The sequence below is a fragment of the Meriones unguiculatus genome, chromosome 19 (genome assembly GCF_030254825.1).
Source record: "Meriones unguiculatus strain TT.TT164.6M chromosome 19, Bangor_MerUng_6.1, whole genome shotgun sequence".
NCBI classification, from domain to species: domain Eukaryota; kingdom Metazoa; phylum Chordata; class Mammalia; order Rodentia; family Muridae; genus Meriones; species Meriones unguiculatus.
Window position 1 is genome coordinate 10,989,885 of NC_083366.1, and position 24,351 is coordinate 11,014,235.

At 40.7% G+C, this 24,351-nt stretch overlaps 1 protein-coding gene and 1 pseudogene across 12 annotated transcripts in view; one reads left to right on the plus strand and one right to left on the minus strand.

The window, feature by feature from the left end:
• The window catches only part of Cacnb2 (calcium voltage-gated channel auxiliary subunit beta 2), a 391,015-nt gene that overhangs the window by 18,577 nt on the left and 348,087 nt on the right, over positions 1-24,351 (minus strand). For 8 of the 12 annotated variants that reach the window (XM_060372284.1, XM_060372283.1, XM_060372286.1 and 5 more), the window contains 5 exons: positions 11,973-12,095; positions 11,181-11,317; positions 8,097-8,173; positions 3,891-4,024; positions 402-482 (listed from right to left, as the gene is read on the minus strand). In XM_060372284.1, the coding sequence (XP_060228267.1) occupies positions 402-482; positions 3,891-4,024; positions 8,097-8,173; positions 11,181-11,317; positions 11,973-12,095 (552 nt within the window). Of the gene's footprint in view, positions 1-401; positions 483-3,726; positions 3,747-3,890; positions 4,025-8,096; positions 8,174-11,180; positions 11,318-11,972; positions 12,096-24,351 lie in introns of all 12 variants that reach the window. The other 4 variants (XM_060372288.1, XM_060372287.1, XM_060372292.1 and 1 more) reach the window with 1 other exon arrangement.
• LOC110541717 (large ribosomal subunit protein uL15-like) lies at positions 21,338-21,809 on the plus strand (annotated as a pseudogene).

Consider the following 24,351-nt stretch of genomic DNA (forward strand, 5'->3'; position numbering starts at 1 on the left):
GCTGATTATGAGAACCAATTTTACTTCTTGTTAACATTTAAAAACCTGAGCGTCACATTTCAAGGAACGAGGTTACCACATTTCCTGTTCCTAAGCCCTAATGAAGTGACAAGATAAGACTCCAGAGTTTACCATGTTTTAGGGGCCAGAAACTACTTTGCAAGGGCTTGCTAGCACTCTCCATTTGATATTGTTTCCTGGATGTGCAGAGTTGTAGCTAGCAGGAGTATCCAAGGCAACCTCCAAGAAAGCAGAACACTGAACAACATACGCCAAAGCCTGAAAAACAACCTGCTGTGCTGCTGGGAGCCAAGTTCAAGTCCAATACACCGAAGTAGAAGAGTACTGTAATAACACATGTTAGGTCAAATGAGCTACAGAGAGTAGCGCCTCAAACTTACCTCATACCCCTTCAGAGAAGGGCCCACCAGGACGACTGGACGCATGGAAGGTACCACATCATAAGGAGGAGTGTGCTCTGTCTGCAGAGAAATGAGACCCTTTTAGACTTCTCAAAGGCAGTGGATCTGAAGTACTTTATGCAAGGCACTGATTTCTCAGACATTCAAATATTTTCATAGTTGTGTCTTTCGTAAGTAAATAAACCCAATGAAAGACTGGTGGGTTGATTTTCCTAAGGTTTAAGTCACTGGATAGTCTCTGGTTTCCTTGCACATGGGCTAGTTGATAGAACAGACAGAAACATGCTCAGAGCAGAGCAGGTGCTTTAGACCTGACCATACTCTGACTCATTGCTCTTCAGGCACACTTAGGCTTTCTGAGGGGTTAGCAGGATCATGGCTAATTATGAAGAAAAAGAAATCTCCACATGACATGTTGGTGTTACCTGTATAAACCCTAGATTCCAAACATTGTGTCGTTTCACCACCAAATGCTTGGAATGCCGCTCAAATTATGAGGAAGCAAAAACTGGCATGCATGCTTGTGCTATACATTAATCATCATCACTTTTCACAGCTTCAGGATTAATGCTTCAGGATTTTGATTCTCCATTGTTTGGCAGTTATCAATGTCTCGAATGAAGATTTACGTGTATTGGGAGGAAGGTGGATGATTTGTCATCATTTCATTTGTCCACCTTACATGTCTAATGTCTCTGATGCACACATTAGCTAGTCTTTGTTCTTTAACTGATTCATACCTTTCTGTAGGAAATCCATTATATTTTAAAGAAGACGAGAGTGGAAGCTAAATTTTATTGCTTTATTTTTTTCAAATAAAAACTTGAAATGTAGATAATATAATTTGCTTGATGAAATTTAAGCAAGCTCTTGCAATGGCAATTGTAAAGTGATGCAGAAATAACATTTCTTAATACATAAGGGCAGGGCATAGGGCTTTAGATACTGGGTGGATGAACAAGCCATTTATTCCTCTGATGCATGAACACTATAAGACATATCCTCCCTTACGGGGGAAAATATTTTCAAGTCAGATGTACCAAAAGAAATGTTCTTTTTACTATCATAAGAATTTTATCAGCTGAGGAGCATGTAATATTTGCATCATTATCATTAAAAACCATTTGACTGTTGTTTAAAATTGCCCATCACAAACTTGCTGTATTCCTATTTTCCGTTGCTTATGGGGCTATTTAGACACACATCAAATCAATAGTGTCCATATGAGCTTTCATCAGTAGTTGTCCACCATATCACCAAAAGGACAAAGATAGTATGGTGAATGGTCCGTTCACCTTTTACTGCTTAATATTTTTCCTAGCACCCAAAACTTTCTTTTAATAGACATGATAAAGATAAAATACGTATTTGAATTAAATTAAACAAAAAACAGGACACAGAACAGTGATAGCACAAAAGCCAGACAAGCAGCGCCCTAAAAACAACCTAAAACAAAGACAGCTGGTGTGGACATGCAGCCAGCTCTCTTGTTCTGAGCTCTACGTTATCATAGAATAAGGAGCACAAGAATGAGCACCAGTGCTGCCAGCATCATAAGCATACTTGTTAACAGGTTACATTTTATATCACTTGGATTTGTACTGAAAATGCCTAGAAGCCATATCATTTTGATAGTGCACTAAGAACCACCCTCTTTCACTGTTATTGATAGGATTATAAATCACAAGCATTGTAATAACAGCTATAAAGAAATCTGGGTGGCCCAGTATTAGACAGGACTTTGCTTCCTTTGGTCTCTGAGGGCCAGCTAGCAAAGGGTTACCATGCTAGCCATCACTCAGCTTCTTCTGTCAGCAGGGGCAACAATAGAAATTACCTTGTTGATGGAATATTGACTTGGTAATGCATTGCTAACCACAACATTTTTATCTTATTTATCTTATTTAGTCTTTTTGGCTAAGTCATTTTTTTTTCTTAGCCAAAAGCTGGCTAAGAAAAAAACAAGTTTGAATTATTTAGAGGAAAAATTAGGATAAACTTGTTTAATGTTTTGAAATTTACAGGCAGGTTACTGCAAAATACTGTCTAAAAATCAAGATCACACTGGCATTGCTACTTGGTGAGGTGCAGAGTGGCTGAGCAGTGTTGACTCTCTAAGAAACACCTGCAATGCAGGCGCTTCAGTTGTCTTGCTGCAAGCTTCAGTTGTGATGACCAGGTTGGACCAGAGAGGTGGCTCACCCTCATGAAAGATCATCAGGTTGGGGCCTTCTGTGGCAACACAAAAGTTCAGGTGTTTAAAATCGTGCCTGGAGCTCTCTCCTTGATGATTATTTTAAAAGAAAAAAGCAAACCTACTCTTTTGTGTATGGCAAATTATTATTAGCCTCTAATAATAGAGCAAAACAGGTTTTTGTGGAGGTAAGGCTTTTAATTTGGTGAAAGTTTAGGGCAGAATAGATTTTTACTTCATATATATAAGTTAAAAAACACTCATGCTTGTGCCAGACTTGGTAACCTTAGGGATTGTGAGTATGAAAGCATAGTGGCTGTGGAAAGTGCCATGTAAAAGGAGGAGAAAAAAGGAAATGTCGGGGGAATCTTTGAAAAATAGCGTTATAATAAAATGAAACATGTTGAGAGAAAACTCATATAAAAAGGTCTTGGGAATTCCCTGGAGTTTCCAGTCAGTGTGCAGCACTGGTATATAACATCCTTATTGGCCAACAGCAAAGGCTCTTCATTTGGCCAGCAGCCTCATTGGCTCTTAGGTGAGAGGCTGACATCTGACTGGCAGAGAAGGCAAGAACATTAGGACAATAGGAAAAACTCACATTAAACCACCAAAACAAGCCTGCAGTTTTCCACTGGTCTTGTTCATCGGCAGATTTTGCACCTAATGGATTAGAAGTTTAAATACTGACTGAATTAAAAATTGAATGACTTCTTTTTATTTTTTTTTAAAACACAAACGATGTTTCTGGATATTATAACTCAGTATCTAATAACAGCTTTAATAGGCTTGATTATAAGTTATGTTCCTGGCAAAAAGAGATACACAGTAAAAGCATGTACAACCGAGGTGTGCTGTACAGCATGTCCAATGCTGGACGTCCTTGAGTATTTAAACAAAGTCCCTTGGTGGCCTATATTATTCCATCAAAAAGGATAAGTATTGTAATGGCATTTCCGCTGACCACTCACTGAATTTAGTTGATGTGAGACGCATGGATTCAGTTGGTAATTGGTAAGCTGTCTTAGACCAGGATGACTAATAAAATGAGGGACTGATGCTAATGATGCCAATGGCAGGACAAACACAGGCATGTTAATGTGAACTCACCGACTTCTGCTTCTGCTTAGCTACAGCAGCATGGAAAAGAAACAAAGAATAACAGAGCATGCATGTTATTGGCTTGTCAAAGGACGCAGACAATCAACAGGACTGGAAGTGTGACACAGTGCAGTTGAGCAAGTGGACAACAGGAGCTGGGAAGTCTGGGTTACCTTCTTAAAGAAGGGCATTCTTTTCTCTTTGGAGTGGGGTGACGTTACACTGTTTGCACTGGGCTTAGGGGAGCGGTGGTTTGCTGGAATATCATTCTCTTCTGCATCTAAGCCAGTAGCATCTATATCTACAGCTATATACAGACAAACAATTCAAAAGTCATCAGGTGGATGGGAGAGGAAAAACAGGTTATAAAGAAAATAAAACAAAATAAAAGCAAATAGAATAAGCACGGTAGAAGACTTATCATGAATGTGCAGCATATTACACAGAGTAAAATATATAGGACATGTTAAGGATGGGATGCAATCAAATCTAACAAGACTGAAAGATACCCTTGTGACAGCTGATTGCTTGCACTAGTCAGTTTTGTGCTCGATCTCCAGAGTTCTTTTAGAGAAACATTTTTTTACTTGCCTCAAATGTTGGTATTCTCCATATTAGCTAATAGATGTAAGGTACAAAGTATTTGGCCTTAGTTATTTCAATGTCATAGACCAGCTCTTAGGTAAAAAACAAGTTCTTTGGAAACATTTAAGAGGACAGAACTAAGTCTTCTCATTTTGTTTGATTTTATGTTTCCAGAAAGGGAACACACAAAAGTTTCATTAAGATTATAGTTGGCATCTAAGGAAAAGAGAATAGAAAGTCAAAGGCAGGGAAGTCAAAGGCAAATGATTCTTAGGGTGTTCTGGGATAGACAGGAGTGAAGTGATTTCAAGGCAGTGTGTGCCTCTGAGAGCTTGATTGAAGACCGGTGGGAAACACCAGATTAAGGAAATCATTATATCAAAGTCAGTGAGGACTGGGTGGTTTCCAAGCCTCTGAGGCAGATCCAAGGCCCCAAAGAACAAGCTTCTTGTTTCCTCATGAGAAAAGGATCCAGGTTGTTTGCTTGGTGAGTTTTTACTTTTAACATCCATTTACCTGAAAATACAGCTCTAAACCCAGTAAGTGAAAAAAAAATAGGATGCATAATTTCATCTTTTTGCATGAAATTGCTAAACAATTTATCAACTATGGAATCACATAGTAAGTTTCAAAGATCAATTCAACCCCTCGTGTTTTTTAAGACTCAGAAGCTGAACCCACAGAGTGAAGGGGGTTTGTTCTTGTCAGAAGTCCACCAGGTGAGGACAGGGACCCAAGGCTCCTGCCTTAGAGTTGCTCCCATCCCTGCATACACTGCCTTGTAGGTGAGGTACCTTTGCCCTCTTGGATGCATTCTTTCTGTTCCTTCTACTTCCCCAGTGCCCATGTGCTTGAGGTCAGTGTCCAGAACAATATCAGAGTTGAACTTGCTAGGTAACTATGTTATGGTTGAGATTAGGTCAAGCAGAAGCAAAAAAAAAAAAAAAAAAAAAAAAACAAAAAAAAAAAAACCCAAAAGGCCTCACACAAAACACGTTAACTCTCAAACAAATAGCAAAATGCATTGATTTAAGGAACAAATAACCGGTTTGAGTAAATGTTTGGTGCTTAGGTTCAGCTACCCTGATGCACACACAAGCTGAGTTGAGACTTAGAGCAGCCTCCTCTGGCATTTTCAAAGGACCCCAGCTCACCTGATACACAGCACATTATTACTGTTTTGCAGTGACTGTGGTCTGAGAGGCTTATGCCTTGAGAGCAGGGATCTCCTGTTCAGTTGGTTTTTGTTTGATAACTCAGAAGTCTGTGAAGGATGAATAATTGGCTAGTCTGCATCCCAGCTCTGCTATTTTATAGGTAGGGACTTTCCTTTTGTCTACTTCATGCATACTAATTAGTAAAGGGTTCAGACCTCTGTCTGCAGAGAAATGTCACAGTCATGCAATTTTCAGGTGTTTGGTGCCAAGACTTTTACACCACGCTACAACTTTGTTCATGCCTAAAGGTTTTTATTTTTCTCCTTGACTGAAGAAAAAGTGAAAACAGGTCTTGAATCCCAACAAGGCGAGGATGTAGGCTACTAGTTTGTTATTCCAATAATAGCTCATAACCAGTATCAAGTCTGTTTCCTTCCGGTGAAATATTCCCATATACTTTATCCTCCCTACTTTTCACTGGGCTTATGAAAGCTGCATTCGAGGATTAGTGCCGTGCAAGAACTTTATTGGAATGGAGCTGGAAACCCTGACAAATGCCAAAGTTCACAGGCCTCCAGGATGGTGACATTTCTGAAATGGATTTTAGGATTTATGTACTGAATCTCATAGGCTATGGTCATTGGATGGATTTATTTTAAAAGGAAATTTTTAATTAAAGGAATTTAAACTGGGAATTCATAAAGAAAGGGATTGCATACAGGTCTAGCCTGAACAAGGGTGAGATGTTCAGCCACCACACTGAGACTGAGTTCTGTTTGGACATTCAGCCACATCTCAACACCAAGGGCTCAGAATCCCTTTCCAACTTAGTACTTAGTGGCTTTTTGCTTTAACTTACTTAGGTCTAAGAAGTGTCTGCATTCATTGACAGAGAGAATTCTAAAATGCCACATTCAGAGCACATTTAAGAAACAAGGTTTTCAATGCTTTGAGTTTTCTGTATACTTCAGTGAACTCGGATGATTCTTGTGAGAGACAGGTCCCATGTTTAATCACATACTGTGCTCCCTTATCTAAACAAACATTAGCATTTATATGAGAAAAGTACTTCCACACATTTTAAGATATTTTATTATTCTTCACAATCTCTGTCTTTCCTATGTCATTCCTTTCTTATGTGGAGAACCATAGGAACATAATTTAGCTTACTCTTAGAGCTTGGGTCAAGTCAAGCCAATTTCAGGGGCAAGATCTATGCACAGATGTAGCGTGAGGTGTGTGGTGCATAACCGGAAACCACCCCATTATGTATGTGAGAGCTAAAAATTACTCCTTGGTCTAGCAGTGAGTTGGATATTATAGTGAGGACCTCTGGATAGCAAAACAGATTAAAGTCAGACTTGCAGGCCAGTCTACATTTGCTATGGAGCAGTTGGTTGTCTTGGGTAGTAGACTTGGAAAAATTTCTCTAGGATTTTCTAAAGATTCCCTTTAGAGCCACTGAGTGATTGATAGGAAACTTATCACACAGCTCAGATAATCTGATAGTAAATCTCATGGTTGTTTTTTTCTCCAGGCCAATCAGTTTCAAAGTTTTCTAGTCTTAGAATTCAGAACGTTATCCCCAAGTTCTATTAATCTGTTTAAAGCTCCACTGAAATTTTAAGCTCATTTTCATTTCATTATTTAACATGACTTATGGACCCTGATTTTCAGTAATGATAACATGTGACTCCAAAATTAAATCTTAATTTACATGCACACTAACTTGCTCCTCAGTACACAGGTACTGTTCAGCATTTTATTAGCAGAAATTAAGGTTGCATTATCATTAGAGGACACAGAAGAATTGTACTTATCTCCATCAGGGGCTTTATTACAATTGGTTGTAACCTCCTTCCATGTTAGGCTACTATAACAGTCTTCAGGAGTTCCTGAGATGGCCTTTGAAATAGTTAGGGTATCTTTAAGGGTTAGAGAGGAATCCCTGATACTTCAAATATTTGAGCAAGGGCACGAGTGAACTCCTTGCCTTGTGTGTACAGGGATTAGCAATTCCTCCTCTATTATGGCCCACTTTTGCCCCTCATTAGCACTGCCAGGCCTTTAGTGTCTGCTCTGAGCACACTAGCTTGCTTCATTTTCAGTGGCTTTTAATTGCTGCGAGGTATAAGTGTATAATTCTTCTAGCCAATGTGGATCCTAAACTGACATTTCTTTTTGGGCTCAGATTTTGCTCACTTAAGAACATATGTACTTTTGCTTAGTGTTTACTCGATAAAAGGTGCCAACTTTCAGGAAGTACATATAGAACTTCAACTGTGCATATGATATAGAGCTGCCAGATTTATCAGACAAAATGCAATAAAATAAACTGAAATTTATATTCACATAAAACCTTGCTGCCCTTGGCGTCATGTCACAGCAGGGACTAGGGTAAGCACTAAAATTACCCCTGCCACCTCCGGGACAATGTAGACCACGCATGGGCTACTTCCTGGCCTGATGTTCAATACTCGGAAAGACACTGTCCATACTGTCCCTGGTTTCACGGGGTCCTTTTAAAATTTCAGATGCATGTTGACGTTTGTAGGTTTGTAAATTCACGCAACTAAAGAAGTCTGGGGAAGCATGAGAGGCAATGCAGTCAGTGGTCAGTGCTGACCACCTACTTACCAGATGACGGTGGTGTCGATTTTCTGGAACTAGGAACTATGTCACCCAAACTGGATGATGAATTTCCTCCTGATTTACTGAAGTAAAGCAAAAATTCAGATTAAACCCAACAGTTGTTTCAGATGCTAAAATATTGTGCTGCTTGATAAATGTTATAATTTATTGTGTTTTCATTGAACTTTAAGAAAAATGTGTATTCCTTACAAGCAAGTAAACTGTCATTACCCAATGGAGAATCCTGTGGTATTTGAGACAGTTTTATGATAGTCTCTGTTTTGAGATTCAAAGTTTAATTTTTTTAAAGTCCCTGAGACAATGGGAAAGAGCTGGGATAATTTCTGTGGCCCTCAGTTTCCATGCCCAGATCACAGATGGCTACACAGGATAGACTTTCTTTGCCTTTATGTTTAGAGGACTGGGAGGCAAGGTGTGAGACCTCAAGGCTAACATCTAGAATTTATGTCTCCTTCTTGCCGAGATTCCAGTTCCTTTGGCTTAGTTTGATTAGGTTTTAGTATCTTGAGATTAAAAGCATAGCTTTCATGTCAACCTGTGAAAGAAAAACATAGCAATGCCCCAATTCACCAATATTTAAGACACAAAAAAATAAACACAGATTGCAATATGTATTAGCCAGAAGACAATAGTGAACATTTTCAAAACAAGACTGAAAAGCAGGATTCAATGTGGCTGAGTTGTGAAGGTTGTTCAACACTTCTGAACAGGGCAAAGGAGAATCTACTAAAGCATGCTTTGTAAGAAAATGTCATCTCGTATCTTGTATGCTAATTTTAAAAGCAAAAAAAATAAAAATTAGAAAATATTGACAGTTACCAGATTCCACTGTGAGGGAGCATGTGTATACGTGTCTTAGAAACTTTGGAGCTTATAGTAGAATGCAATAGCTCACCAGCACATAGGAATGTGTGTCACCCCTTAACACACAAAGATCCCAGAAACATGGTAAAAGAATAAGGATGCCGTGGGATTCAGGCAAGATGACTGAAGTGGCCAGTGCTTCTTATCATGGATGAGCCAGGTTCTAGTAGAAAGAATTATGTACCATGTCTGTGTGACCTCGCTAAATATTGGTAAGTAGGGAAAAGATCTGCCCTTGCTGGTTTGTTGGGGTTTTTTTCTACTCTTCTAGCATTTTAATTCACAAAGCAAATGTTAAGTACTCCCCTAAACAACCAGCAGGTGGGCTTTCTGTCTCTGTGAGAGCTTAAGTACTTCTGCATAACCAGTAAGGACATGAGGGGGTGTGTACAGCTCATACAAAGTAGAACTTACAGAACCACCTTTGGCGATTACGCAAAGACGCTTATTGGCAAGAGCATGCACTTCTTTCCTGTGGCTTTTACCTTCTGTTTGTATTGCCCGTAAAATCCTAAGTCTAGCTTTAGTTCAAGCACGGGTTTGCTCTTTTTATTTATAAAATTTAATAGGCAATATACTGTGCTGTGTAAAATTGTGACAGATGCTGCTAAAACCTGAAACATTAAGAAGCAAATGTGCCAACCACTTGCCAAGTTCTTGAACTGTGCTCCAATATTACTGCTTTTGATGTTTGGTAGTCTTTTAAAACATTTTTTATTATCATGTGTGAGTGTTTTTCCTACATCTATGCAAACGTAGCACCTGTGTGCAATGTCCATGGAGGCCAGAAGAGGGCATCTGATCCCCTGGGACTGGTGTTGCAGACAGTTGTTAGACGCCATATGGATGGTGGGAACTGAAGCTGGGTTCTCTGGAAGAGAAGCCATTATATTATTCTAAACCATAGTCATCCCCCTAGCCCCTGATTTTTGTCAGTCTTTGAAACCTTCATATGTGTGTGTGTGTGTGAGAATGTGTATATATGATACTAATAAAAATATGTGTGCATATTTAAACAAAATTCAGCCTTCTGAAATATGTGTTCTATGTATATATGTGTGTGTGTGTGTGTGTGTATTATATACACAAAAAAACCCTGACTCTGATTATGTCCTCACAAAATATACAAAATCTTGAAAGGCAAATACAGACAATTGTCGAAGTAAGTTGATGTACTTAAACATACCTAGACAAAAGCTTGGTAGAGAGATGCAATTTTAAAAAGTTAGAGGAAGAATATACAGTTCTAAGAGAATGTAACCCAGCTCTGTAGAATAAATTGCAAGAAGTAGGAGTGTGACAGTGACCAAGTGCTGGTTTCAATGAGGCTGAGTGTATTCTGTTTTATTCAGTAGGTGAAAAACACTGCTAATGTTAACATTTTAGCACTAACAGTAGAGTTTACAGCATACAAACAAGCAAGACATAACACAGGAAACAGAACCTCAGCTATCCACAGGAAGCTGAAGTCTCCCCGAGCTCTCCAAGCCCATCCATGTGAGAAAAAGCATGCCATGTTCTTGGCCTTGGCTATATGGGCTTTAGATTGAAATTCACCACGTGGGTGAGAAGCCCTCCTAATGAATGTCTTGGTGAAGGAAAGACAAGTGTAAGCCTCCTACAAAGTTACAACAGAGTAACAGAGCCAGCCTACTATAGAACTTCAGCTAATTCTTATTCATAAAGGTGATTTAACATAATACATGATGTCTTTTTATGTGCTTAACACTTAGTTGGTAGAACTGAAAATTGGATCGCTCAGGTGAAAATGAAACTAAGTAACCACAGGAGCTGCTATTTGCCAGTGAGGCCTGGGACTGATATCTCTAAAGTGTCTCCCAGCCTCGTTGGGCAGCTACAGACAGACACTGGGATTAGTCACCAGGGCTGGTACATGCCTGAGTGTGTCCAGCACATGATTAGGGCTTCAGAGTGTCCCCCATGCTCAAGGCAACATTTAATGCTTTGTGGCCTTAGAGATTTTTATTAATGATCTTAATTAATTTGATTCTCTCTCAGATGAGGTAGAAATCAGAAGCTGGGATGGAGTGTTTTTAAAGGAAACTATGATGCTATCAATGAACTGCATCAGCTTCTGCTTAATACGTACTAGGGATCACAGCATTTGTTAAGTCAGGACAGAAATAACGGCATCAGTTATAATTGTCTACAGTTTTGTATGAACAGCTGGTATTTTCCTCATACCTGGAGTAGAATTTCCCTTGCTTGGCTCTCTGCTCATGTTGTAGCCTCATGTTTTCTAGTTTGACCGGGCTTGGAATAAATCCGATTTCACAGCCTTCTTTAACCAAGCGTCCTATCCACCAGTCATTATTAAATTTCTACACACAAAATAAAAAATATTAGAATTAGTGCACATAAGTCTGGAGATCTGAATTGAATTCTTCTATGTCAACCGTTTTCACTGGAGAGAACCGTGTCAGTTAGAAGCATGCATCTAATACCAAAATTCATGAACCCTTGGGTTTATGGTTTCAGCTCATAAAAGTGACGGGAGCTTGCTGTGATCGGCCAGCATCCACTAAAGGCTTTGTATTTCCCTGCGTTTCCTTTCCCAGTGCTGCCTTCAGGAGGAAGCTGAATTCTGTGATAAACTGTCCAGATTCCAAGATTAGCAAGAGACAATTAGGAGCTAGGAATTCTCACAGAGCTCTTTTCCTTATATAGTTGGATTAATCACACATAGTCAGTCAGGTTAATCTTTAAGAAATAAAATGTAGGGCACATACAAAAATGGATCACTTAGCAAAATAGTTCCTAATTTCTGGGGCACAGAGCCCAAAGGGGCCCTGGCATTCCTGCCATGAGCTTCTGATTCCCTTCTACATTAAAAAAAATTATTTATATCAGAAAAGGTCACAAGCCACTGCTTTAGCTGATACAACTGCAGCTAGACCTAAGGCTATTTCACAGTAATAAGAAGCAAGTGAGAGCTGAAGGTGAAATATCACACTGAAGGAAATGAATCTTCCTTACTTCCTTAACATGCAGAAAGTCTTTTGCCTCGAATGAGATGGCCATGCCTGGCACTGGAACGTCATCCTCCTGGGCTGCGCTGTACCTGACATTGGTCCGAACTGCAAATGCCACAGGTTTTGTCTAAAAGAGATGGGAGGAAAAACCGTAAGAAAAGAAGTAACAGTGGCCTTTCCCCTCAAGGACAAAGATACCGTCAAAAGATGTTAGAATCATGGCTTCTCCCCATTGGTTCTTCATAACAAAGTACCTTGTTAGTATTTTCAATGAGTGTGATAGCTGTCAACTACATTCACCCATTTCCAAACTAGAAAAAAGAAAAGCTATTCTCTTCAAAGGCACTGAAGGAATAAAAGTGAAGATAAATGGATTTACAACATTACAGCACGCAACAAACGGAAAGCAGGACACATACACAATGCCTAATTCTTTGGTTTCAGTTGGGGGAGGAAACATAGAAACATCCTCCCTACCCTAAACATCCACTTCAATTAATCAATAATGATGTATTTCCCAACAGTACAATATTTGGGGTGGAAAAATAACTAGCGAATATACACTTTAGCCTTAGCAACTATTATTCATGGCTGTGGGGAATTGCAAAAGCACTGACCTTTTTATCCTACCATTTTTTTGTCCTTGAATTCACTCAGCCACATTAATTTAGTCATCCTTCACATTTTGGTGCTTCTAAAAATTCACAGATAAGTATCTGTTTTTTATTGGCAATACATGCATATTCAGAGCATGGATACATTAAGGAGGCTGATTTTTGTGGCATGCATATTCAGAGACCAGTGGCTATATTCCCTTTTCTTGTTTCCTCTCTCCTGGGTACAAGATCAAACAGAAGCCATGACACCCTGGCCTTATAGCAGGCTCATGGAAGGCAGAGCTGTAAAGAGTGTGGTAAAAGACTAATGCAAAAATCTGGGACACAGTAGGACCCAAGAGAGACCTTGAGGGCAGTAAAGGTAGGTCAGCCTTCTAGACTGAAAATCAAGATGAACTCTGAGACTGAGTTCCAGCTGCCTTTTCCTCAGACTCATGGCCCTCCCAGCCTTATCAGAAAAGCTACATCAGAGCCAAAGATAAGGTGACAGAGAAAACAGACTGCACAGGCATGGGGCAAGCCCACAGGCTGCTTGTTAAGGCTTCTGTAGGGAGGGCTGGCTGGTATAGATTTATATTTACATCCATGTTTAGAGTCAGGGTCATTACTAGAAAACCAGGCTGAATGGGAGTCAATATGGTCATCCCAGTGTCACTGAACTGTTACTGCTCTAAGGACCGTATTCTCAGGCCTTGCTCATGACTCCATGCGGTGCTCCTGCATCCCTTTCCAACTTGATTTCCTTCTGAAGGGCACCAAGCACCTGAGGTAGCATTCGAACATTCAGCCCAGTTTTGCTTTTTATGACCCTCTGCCATGTGGGCACATGCTACATCATTTAAGGTCTACTAGTAACTTGCGTGTGCTCTGTTGCCCCCTTTAGGGCACACAGAATTAAAAGCTCACTACAGATTACCTCGTGATGCAAATCTAAGCAGATTATTGAATCGATAAGCACCATGTCACAAGACAGTAGCATCCCACTCTCCAGGCAATGAAGTAAAAGTAAGTTAAGAACATAAAAGCCGTTTCTTCGTTACCACAGTGTCTTCAGTCTACTTGCAACATTTAAGGGGATGAGAGAGAACCAGTTACGGATGTTGAAAACCGCCATTCTTTTCTCCTAGCTGGTTCTTCACCTGCATGTGGCATGACTTAGAGTAGAATCATAAAGGCAAGAACTGGGGAAAGTCTGCACCCGACAAGCAGTGTGCTATGGGTACTGTGCACAGCTTGCTGCTTGTCACTGAGTTGCTGGTGGTTGTCCATCCTAGATGAGGAAATAGGCTTCCAAAGCTTTCCCAGAAGCCTGGCCTGGTGGCTCACATGAGTAATCCCAACACTTGGAAAGCTTAGGCAGAATGAGAGCATGCTCAAAGTCAGCCTGGGCTAAAGAGCAAGGCCCACTTCATAGAAACAAAACACACCACAACAAAAGTCTCAGGTCGTAAGCAGTGGAATAGGTGTTCAAACCCTTCCCTACAAAGCCCACTTAAATTTAAAGTGGTACATTCATGGTAGTTTCAGGCTAGTTAGTTGGAGATCTAAAAATTATATTTTACACAGAGTTAAAAAAAATTGTCTGTACCCCCCAAAAGAAAATAAAAAAACCACAAGTCTATCCTTTCTTCTCACAGTAGCTGAGCAGGTTGACATGGGAAAGATTCATCATCAAAGTCACTTGTGGATTTGGCAAGATGGCGGCCCCGGGAGGACTCTCATTCTGACCAGCAGCACAGCAGGATCAGCACAGTGACCAGCAGTCAGAACTCGTGGCCCTAAAACATAAGTGTTTGTGTTTCCCAGGTGAGAGGATACCCTACGGTGGGAGATTCAATCAGCTTTAACTCACCCAGCTAAACCACAGAAGAGATCCTGGTTCCGCCAGGCACTTGGTCGCCAGCCCAGAGCCGCACACCAGCGTGCTCTGATCACTGTCCCAGACTGAACTGTAGGCACCACAACATCAGAGACTGAGATTTCTAGTTCAGAGATAACCCCACCATGCAGGAAATGATTGGGACCGATTTTAGGTCACCCAGACATCCCCTGGAAAAGACTTGGTTCCGTGGGCGCCCAGGAGCCAGCCTGGAACCAGAGCCGGGGACCCAGGCACCAGCACAGAGTCCTGCCTGCCTGCCTGACTCACTGCCCCAGATAGAACTGTGGCCCCCAGGGCACCAGAGACTTAGTTTCTCTGTTGGGTGCAAATCCACAGAGAGGGGAATGGCTGGCCTGATCTCAGAGCACTTAGCCGATACCTCCACCCCGAAAAGGTCTCAGGAAAAATTACCCAGTTTCGGCAGACACCTAGGCACCCAATCCCCAGAAAGGCAGGAAGGCAGAGCTACGTAACCCTGTGCCTATGGATTCTACACACCATTACAGACAGAATGGTTGTCCCCAAAGCAAAGACTAGGTGTCCCTGTCAGGTGGAAACCCCACGGTGGAGGGGCATCATCAGGTCCAACGCTCAGGACACCCAGCTCCAAAAGACTTTCTGGATTCATGCAGACTCTAGGCTCTAGCCTTCTACTGCAGGCATGAGTGCTGTGCTCACCCACCATTACTGAGTACTGCTAGGGCACTGGGGCACACAGCTGCATCCTCAGACCTACAAAAGCCAGAGAGCCATTACAGTAGCCCTCAGATACTGCTCCAAGGATCAACTAGTTATCCCTAGCTAAACTGACAAAACTGTGGGAATCCCTGGTTCTTCAAAGGGTGCACCCAACAATTACACCTTAAGACAACAGTTGCTGCTCACTAAATTCAGAGCAAGAAACCCAGCAGCAGGAAAGCCATCACCACGACCATTCCTGATGAGAGGAGAGCCTTCCTGAACACCACAGTTACCACACAGGTCCATATACCTGAAGTGAACTGTGACAATTCCTGAGAAGCACCACCATTCAGCTGACCATACCCAAAAAGCAGAGGAGAACTTCAGAACCCTGCCAAGTGGATTCTCCTCACCCCAGGACTAAGCAGGCACCAGAAATTTACAGACAACACCTGAGACAGAGAGATGGGTAGAAGCCAGCGAAAAAGCACAACCAACAAAAGGCAAAGCAATATGGCTTCCCCAGAACCCAGTTATCTAGGAGCAAGTAGCCCTGGACACCCTAACATAAGTGAAATTCAAGAAGATGACCTTACATCTATGCTTATGAAGAGGTTAATGAAGGAAGCAAATAAAATGCGTAAAGAATTAGGGGAAGATATAATAAAACAGATTATGGTTATCTGTAAAGAAATACAGGAAGATGCAGCCAAACAGTTTGTGGCATTCAGAGAGGAAATAATTAAATCACTGAAAAAAAAAAAAAAAGAAACAGGAATGTTCAAACAAACAGCTTAAGGAATTGAAGGAAAAACAGGAAAATACAGTCAGACAGGTGAAGGAAATCAACAAAAGGGTTCAACGTCTGAAGATAGAATTGGAAAAATTAAAGAAAACACAAATGGAGGAAATCATGGATAGGGAGAACCTAGGACAGAAAACAGGAACTACAGAGGTAAGCATAACCAACAGATTACAAGAGATGGAAGAAAGAATCTCAGGTGTGGAAGATACAATGGAAGAAATCGATGTATTCATCAAAGAAAATAATAAATCTAAAAAATTCCTGACACAAACCATCCAAGAAATCCAAGACAAAATAAAAAGACAAAACCTAAGAATAATAGGAATAGAGGAAAAAGAAGATTCCCTTCTCCAAGGTCCAGAACATATTTTCAACAAAATCATTGAAGAAAATTTCCCCAACTTAAAGGGGAGGCCTATAAGAATACGAGAGGCCTACAGAACACCTAATAAATTAGACCGGAAAAGAAAAATCCTCCCACCACATCATAATCAAAACAGTAAGTATACAGAATAAAGAAAAAATACTAAAAGCTGCAAGGGAAAAAGGCCAAGTAACATATAATGGCAAACCCATCAGAATCACACCTGACTTCTCAATAGAAACTATGAAAGCCAGAAGAGCCTGGACGGATATCATGCAGACCCTAAGAGAACACAGATGTCAGCCCAGGCTACTATACCCCGCAAAACTCTCAGTCCTCATAGACAGAGAAAACAAGATATTCAATGACAAAAACGAATTTCAACAATACCTACACACAAATTCAGCATTACAGAAGATACTAGAAGGAAATATACAACCCAAGAAAACTAACTACTTTCAAAAAAACACAGGAAATAAATAACCTCACTATAGTACAACAAAAAGCACCCAAACACACAAACACACTATCATAGCCAACATCAATATCATAGGATCTAACAGCCACTGGTCATTAATCTCCCTCAACATCAATGGACTCAATTCTCCAATAAAAAGACACAGACTAAAAGAATGGATGCGTAAACAAGACCCAACAATCTGTTGCATACAAGAAACACACCTAAATCACAAAGATAGACCTTACCTGAGAGTAAAGGGCTGGAAGATGGTTTTCCAAGCAAATGGACCCAAGAAGCAAGCAGGAGTAGCCATTCTAATATCTAATAAAGTAGATTTTCAACCAAAATTAATCAAAAGAGATAGAGAAGGACACTTCATACTCATCAAGGGAAAAATCCACCAGGAAGATATCACAATCCTGAACATCTATGCCCGAAATGCAAGGGCACCCATATTTGTAAAAGAAACTTTAATAAAACTTAAACCACACATAGACCTCCACACATTAATAGTGGGAGACTTCAACACCCCACTCTCAACAAAGGATAGGTCAACAAAACAGAAATTAAACAAAGAAACAATAACTCTGATAGAGTTCATGAATCAAATGGACCTCATGGACATCTACTGAACATTTCACCCAAACAAAAAATAATTTACCTTCTTCTCAGCACCTCATGGAACCTTCTCCAAAATAGACTATATAGTTGGTCACAAAGCAAGACTCAACAAATACAAGAAGAATGAAATAATCCCTTGTATTCATTCTAATCACCATGAACTAAAGCTGGACCTCAATGACAAAAATAGCAAAAGGCCTACACACACATGGAAACTGAACAATTTGCTACTAAATGACAGCTGGGTCAGAGAAGAAATAAAGAAAGAAATTAAAGTCTTCCTAGAATTCAATGAAAACGAAGGCACAACATACCCAAACTTATGGGACACAATGAAAGCAGTGGTAAGAGGAAAGTTCATAACACTAAGTACCTTCAAGAAGAAATTCGAAACATCTTATGCAAGCAACTTAATGGCTCACTTAAAAGCCCTAGAAAAAAAAAAAGAAGCAGACACATCAAAGAGGACAACTGGAAATAAACTCAGGGCTGAAATCAATAAATTAGAAACAAACAATTCAAAGAATCAATGAAACCAAGAGCTGGTTCTTTGAGAAAATCAACAAGATAGACAAACCCTTAGCCAAACTAACTAAAAGGCAGAGAGAAACTATCTAAATCAACAAAATCAGAAAAGACCTTGAAAGAAAAATTCTCACCTTTGTATGGAACAACAAGAAACCCAGAATTGCCAAAACAATTCTCTACAGTAAAAGATCTTCAGGAGGTATCTCCATCCCTGATCTCAAGCTGTACTATAGAGCAACAATATTAAAAACTTCGTGGTATTGGCATAGAAACAGACTGGTGGATCAATGGAATCAAATAGAAGACCCTGACATAAACGTACACACTTATGGACACCTGATTTTTGACAAAGATTTCAAAACCATTCAATGGAAAAAAGGCAGCATCTTCAACAAATGGTGCTGGTCTAACTGGATGTCTACATGTAGAAAAATGCAAATAGATCCATACTTATCACCCTGCACAAAACTAAAGTCCAAGTGGATCAAAGACCTCAACATAAAACCAGATACACTAAACCGCTTAGAAGAAAAAGTGGGGAACAGCCTTGAACTCATTGGTACAGGAGACAACTTCCTGAACAGAACACCAACAGCACAGGCTCTGAGAGCAACAATCAATAAATGGGACCTCATGAAACTGAAAAGCTTCTGTAAAGCAAAGGACATTATTGTCAGAACAAAATGACAGCCTACAGATTGGAAAAGGATCTTCACTAACCCAATATCTGACAGAGGACTAATATCCAATATATATAAAGCAAAAAGTCAAGTAATCCAATTAAAAAATGGAGTACAGAGCTAAACAGAGAATTCTCAATAGAGGAATATCAAATGGCAGAGAAACACTTAAAGAAATGCTCAGCCTCATTAGCCATCAGGGAAATGCAAATCAAAACGACCCTAAGATTTCACCTTAAACTGATCAGAATGGCTAAGATCAAAAACTCAAGAGACAACACATGCTGGAGAGGCTGTGGAGAAAGGAACCCTTCTCCACTGCTGGTGGAAATGTAAACTTGTACAACCACTCTGGAAAACAATTTGGCACTTTCTCAGACAACTAGGAATAGCGCTTCCTCAAGATCCAGCCATACCATTCCTAGGCATATACCCAAAAGAGTCTCAAGTACACAATAAGGACATTTGCTCAACCATGTTTGTAGCAGCTTTATTTGTAATAGCCAGAAGCTGGAAACAGCCCAGATGCCCCTCAGTGGAGGAATGGATGCACAAATTGTGTTATATCTACACAATGGAATATTACTCAGCAATAAAAAACAAGGAAATCATGAAATTTGCAGGTAAATGGTGGGATCTGGAAAAGATCATCCTGAGTGAGCTATCCCAGAAGCAGAAAGATGCACACGGTATATACTCACTCATATAGACATATAATATAGGATAAACCTACTAAAAATCTGTACACCTAAAGAAACTAATCAAGAGGGAGGTCTCTTGCTAAAATGCTTAATTCCTATCCAGAAAGGAAAAGAGGATGGACATCAGAAGAAGGAGAAAAGAGGGAACAGGACAGGAGCCTGACACAGAGCCCTGCAGACTATCAATGCAGATGCTGAGACTTATGGCCAACTGTTGGGCAGAGTGCTTGGAATCTTAGGAAAGAAATGGGAAACAGTAAGATCTGGAGAGGACAGGAACTCCACAAGGAGATCAACAGATTCAAAAAATCTGAGCACAGGGGTCTTTCCTGAGACTGATACTCCAACCAAGGACCATGCATGGAGATAACCTAAGACTCCTGCACAGATGTAGCCCATGGCAGTTCAGTATCCAAGTGGGTTCCATTGTAATAGGAACAGGGACTGTCTCTGACATGAACTGATTGGCCTGCTCTTCAGTTACCTCCCCCTGAGGTGGAAGCAGCATTACCAGGCCACAGAAGAAGACAATGCAGCTACTCCTAATGAGACCTAATTGACTAGGATCAGAAGGAAGGAAAAGCAGACCTCCCCTATCAGTGGACTTGGGGAGGAGCATGCATGCAGAGGGTGGAGGAAGGAAGGGATTGGAATAGGAGGAGGGAGGGAACCACAGGGGGGATACAAAGTGAATAAAGTGCAATTAATAAAGAATTAAAAAAATTCCCCCTTAAAAAAGAAAATAAAACTCTGTGAAGCCAAAAATAAGAAAAGAAAAGTCACTTGCATATTGTGTTTGAATCAACCTGAGGTTGATTCTACTAATACATCAGTAGCAATGGTAAATAATAATTTTCATTTATTTACATATATCTTTCTTTCTTATCTCTTTTCCCCCTCAAGATATAAGGCAGAATTTCATGCAATGAGAGCTGGAGTATTAAAATGCTTGTGGCTTTATAACTTCTAACAGTTCCAAAGCTACATAGGGAGACCATGAGGAAAGATATAGCTTCTTCCATTCCGGAAAACCAAACAGAAAGACATAGAAAACTCCTTGGGATAAAGTATTTAAAGGGATAACTAAGGATTTTTATTAGCCTGAAAGTTCTTTCAGGAACATGATAGCCTTGTGTTCCAAGTTGATTTTTTTTTTCAAGACTGTGTAGTGTTGCTATGGCAGCCCTCTGTGCCTTGGCTCACTACACTCCAAAGAGTCCCTTAGAATTCTGCATTTCATCTGCACGCTTCAATTCTGACTACTTACATGGTGCCATCAGTTTATGGCTTTCAACGTAGACCTCCCCTGGAGACAAAGACTCCTCATTGTAAGGTGAGCGATGCAATCACCTGGACATGCTGAAGATCCAAACTACCTGGTGTCACTACTTTCTCTTGTCCTTCACTCTACCATTAGCCCTACTTGGCCTAGAGACCCAAAAGGATTCAGAAATACGTCCTAACACTGCTCTAACTGTCCGCTTTGAAAGCTTCTGCTGACTCCAGCCTTCTGTCCCTCACCTTAGTCATACAGTCTGTCTAGAGTCAGCCATTGACACATGTACACAGAAAGCTAATTTGCCAGGCCAAGCAGATGGTCTTGGATAGCTCTGTGGCTTATCCAAGGGATTTTTTTTCTTTTTTTTTTTATCTTTAATGGATGCCCTCCTAGCTCTACAGAAGCTTCTGTGGAAACCTGTCAGAGATGAGCTTAAGGCTTACAGCAGGAGCCACTCTCATGTCCTCCTAGCCTCCTGCAGCCACCAGGCTTCACTGTCAGCAGTTACCACAAGTCGAAGTTAATTATGCTATCAACACCGCTGTTCATGAAGTAGAATGAACAGACCATCAGAGACCTATGATACTTGCTCCTCCTTTCTTCACAGTAGATGACTTAATGAGTTTATATTGAAACTAATAATTTCAATGAATACAGCATGATGTTTGTTTCAATTTTACTAAAGCATTCCAGCTGCACAATACTATTCTAAGGTCAAAGGAAATTCCCTGAATATTAAGAATTTCCAATCATGCTCTCTTTCCTTTCTGCCACCATCATACCATCCAGACTGAGGAATACTCAAAAACTCCAGGGCCTCAGAAGCCATGACCATGGCCACATCGTTAAGTGCTACAAACATCCAGGAGGCCGCGGGAATGCAGGAGGCATGCAGCACCACAGGATCAACTTCAACAAATATCATCCAGGTGACTTTGGGAAAGTTGGTGTGAGGCATTACCACTTAAAGAGGAACCAGAGCTTCTGCCCCACTGTCAAGCTGGATTAACTGTGGACACTGGTCAGTGAGCAGACACAGGTCAATGCTCCAAAAGCACAAGACTGGAGTTGCTCCCAATGTTGACGTTGTGTGACCCAGCTGCTACAAAGTTCTGGGGAAGGGCAAGCTCCCTAAGCACCCCGTCATCATGAAGGCCAAATTCTTCAGCACAAGAGATGAGAGAATTAGGAGTGTTGGAGGTGCCTGTGTCCTGGTGGCTTGAAGCCACTCAGGGAGGTTAATTAAATGCTAAAATGCTAACATTTTCCATGAGGTCTGAGCAGTTTATTTTTTCAATAACATTTCTATACATCCTTGTCTGTGTGCTGGGAACCTGCCTAACAGATCCTAGGAAGATGTGAGGTGGGGGCCCTTGATAGTCACAGTCTGGAAATAGTTATAGCCCAACTTCACACAACTGTAAATTCATAGGTCCCTGTGTATGTTGTGTGGGTCTTGATCGTAAAAGAACTGGTGAATGCAATTACTTTCAGCCCAAAATGCATCATTGAAAACACCCTCATCGATAATCATACTAAAATCTGTACACCTAAAGAATCTAAGCAAGAAGGAGGACCTTGGGTAAGATGACCAATCCTCATTCAGAAAGACAAATGGGATGGGCATCAGAAGAGGGGAAAAAACAGGGAACAGGACAGGAGCCTACCACAGAGGGCCTCTGAATGACTCTACTCTGCAGGGTATCAAAGCAGATGCTGGGGCTCATAGCCAAACATGCAGAGTGCAGAGAATCTTATGAAAGAAGGGGAAGATAGAAAGACCTGGAGGGACAGGAGCTCCACAAGGAGATCAACAGAACCAAAAAGTCTGGGCACAGGGGTCTTTTCTGAGACTGATACTCCAACCAAGGACCATTCATGGAGATAACCGAGAACCCCTGCTCAGATGTAGCCTATGGCAGCTCATTCTCCAAGTGGGTTTCCTAGTGAGGGGAACAGAGACTGTCTCTGACATGAGATCAGTGGCTGGCTTTTTGATCACCTCCCCCTGAGGTGGGGGAGCAGCCTCACCAGGCCACAGAAGAAAGCAATGCTGCCAGTCCTGATGAGACCTGATAGGCTAGGGTCAGATGGAAGGGGAGGAGAACTTCCCCTATCAGTAGACTTGGAGAGAAGCACAGGAGGAGATGAGGGAAAGGGAGTGGGACTGGGAGGGGATGAGGGAGGTGGCTACAGCTGGGATACGAAGTGAATAAATTGTAATACATTTAAAAATAAATTAAAAATAAAGAAAGCCTTTTCTGAATTCTCAATGACCTGTGAATCTTCAGTTGTCCTTCCATTATCTTTGCATTAGAGATTGTTTTCAAAATGAGGGCACATCAATGAACAGCACTATAGCCCAAAGGCCAGCTGTTAATAACCAATTCAGCAGCATGACAGGAAAAGTATAGAAGGCAATGGTGCAGTCGGCATAGAGTGTCCAGGGAAATATGTGATGAGAGAGAAGGAGATAGAATTTGAATGGTGCAATATTGGTTTTCTTCTTTGAGTAAATGTGAATAACAATATGGAAAGAAAGATTTGTTGGTGCAATGTCCCTGATTAGGTAGGAGGCAGGGGGATCCAGTGCATAAACAGCAAGTGCACGCCTAGCCAGAAACAGTGAATTCCATGTTAGAAAAGGGCAAGAGGGTGGAGCGTGCATCACAAACACTAGTGGCCTCAGTGAGACACTATTATCTCAGTGAGTCACTCGCTTCCCAATGGAAGAGGCAGGGGAAGGGACAAGTCAGAGGTTTGGCGAGGGACAGGTGGTCTAGACACTTACCTAAGAGGTGTTAGATGAGTGCAGTGAGCAATGTGGGTAGTATAAAGCTCATGTAAAGTCCAGGTCATGATTCCTAAGCTATTTGAAAGCTAGTGCTGCCATGCTGGAATGCAAGGAACACTGAAACACAGGGAATGCAGTTAACAGTATCGCCCTTTAGCAACATATCATGCTTTAAAACTGCCTTCGCCATTTTGCTTTCAGTGTGTTACACAACAACTTAATAGACATGACACACACGTAAAACCACTTTTACACTTTTATATCTCAGAAATAAGTTGTTACTAACCAGTCATATGGCTTATGTGCATTTTCCATTTTACTAGTTGTACTTCAATTGCTGCTAGAGAAATCAAGATTTCTTTCATTTAGAAGAAGCAAATATTCAGCAGCTACTTTACATAGGATTGTGCTGGGAATGGTTAAGTTAATATAGACACCAGGTTATAGTCTGATAGGGATTTGGCTTTACTTACACATCTGCAAATGCAAGAATTTCCATATTTATCTAATTTAATTAGGATTAAGTAACACATGCCCATACATGTGTTTGTGTGCATGAGAGAGAGAAAGAGAGAGAGAGAGAGCGAGAAAGAGAAAAAGAGAGAGAGTGTGTTACTTAGGGTTAACCCTAGACTCTTATACATGCTAAACAAGTATGACACTGCTGAGCTCTAAATTCAGCCCCTTTTATTTTTTTACTTTAAGACAGGACTTCATGAAGTTGACTGGATTGGCCTTGAATGCACTATGTAGCCAAAGTTAGCCTTGAACTTGTGACCCTCTTGCCTCAGCCTTCTGAGTAGTTGGGATTACAGACTTACATCACCAGCACCAGTGAAGAAGTAAATGTTTTAAAGCACAATTTGAAATCTTATGCTAAAGCTAATAAACTTTCAGAATATGAAGTCAATATAAAACCAACATATGGAATATTCATTTTATCTTTCAAATAGCAGATTAAAAGTCAATAA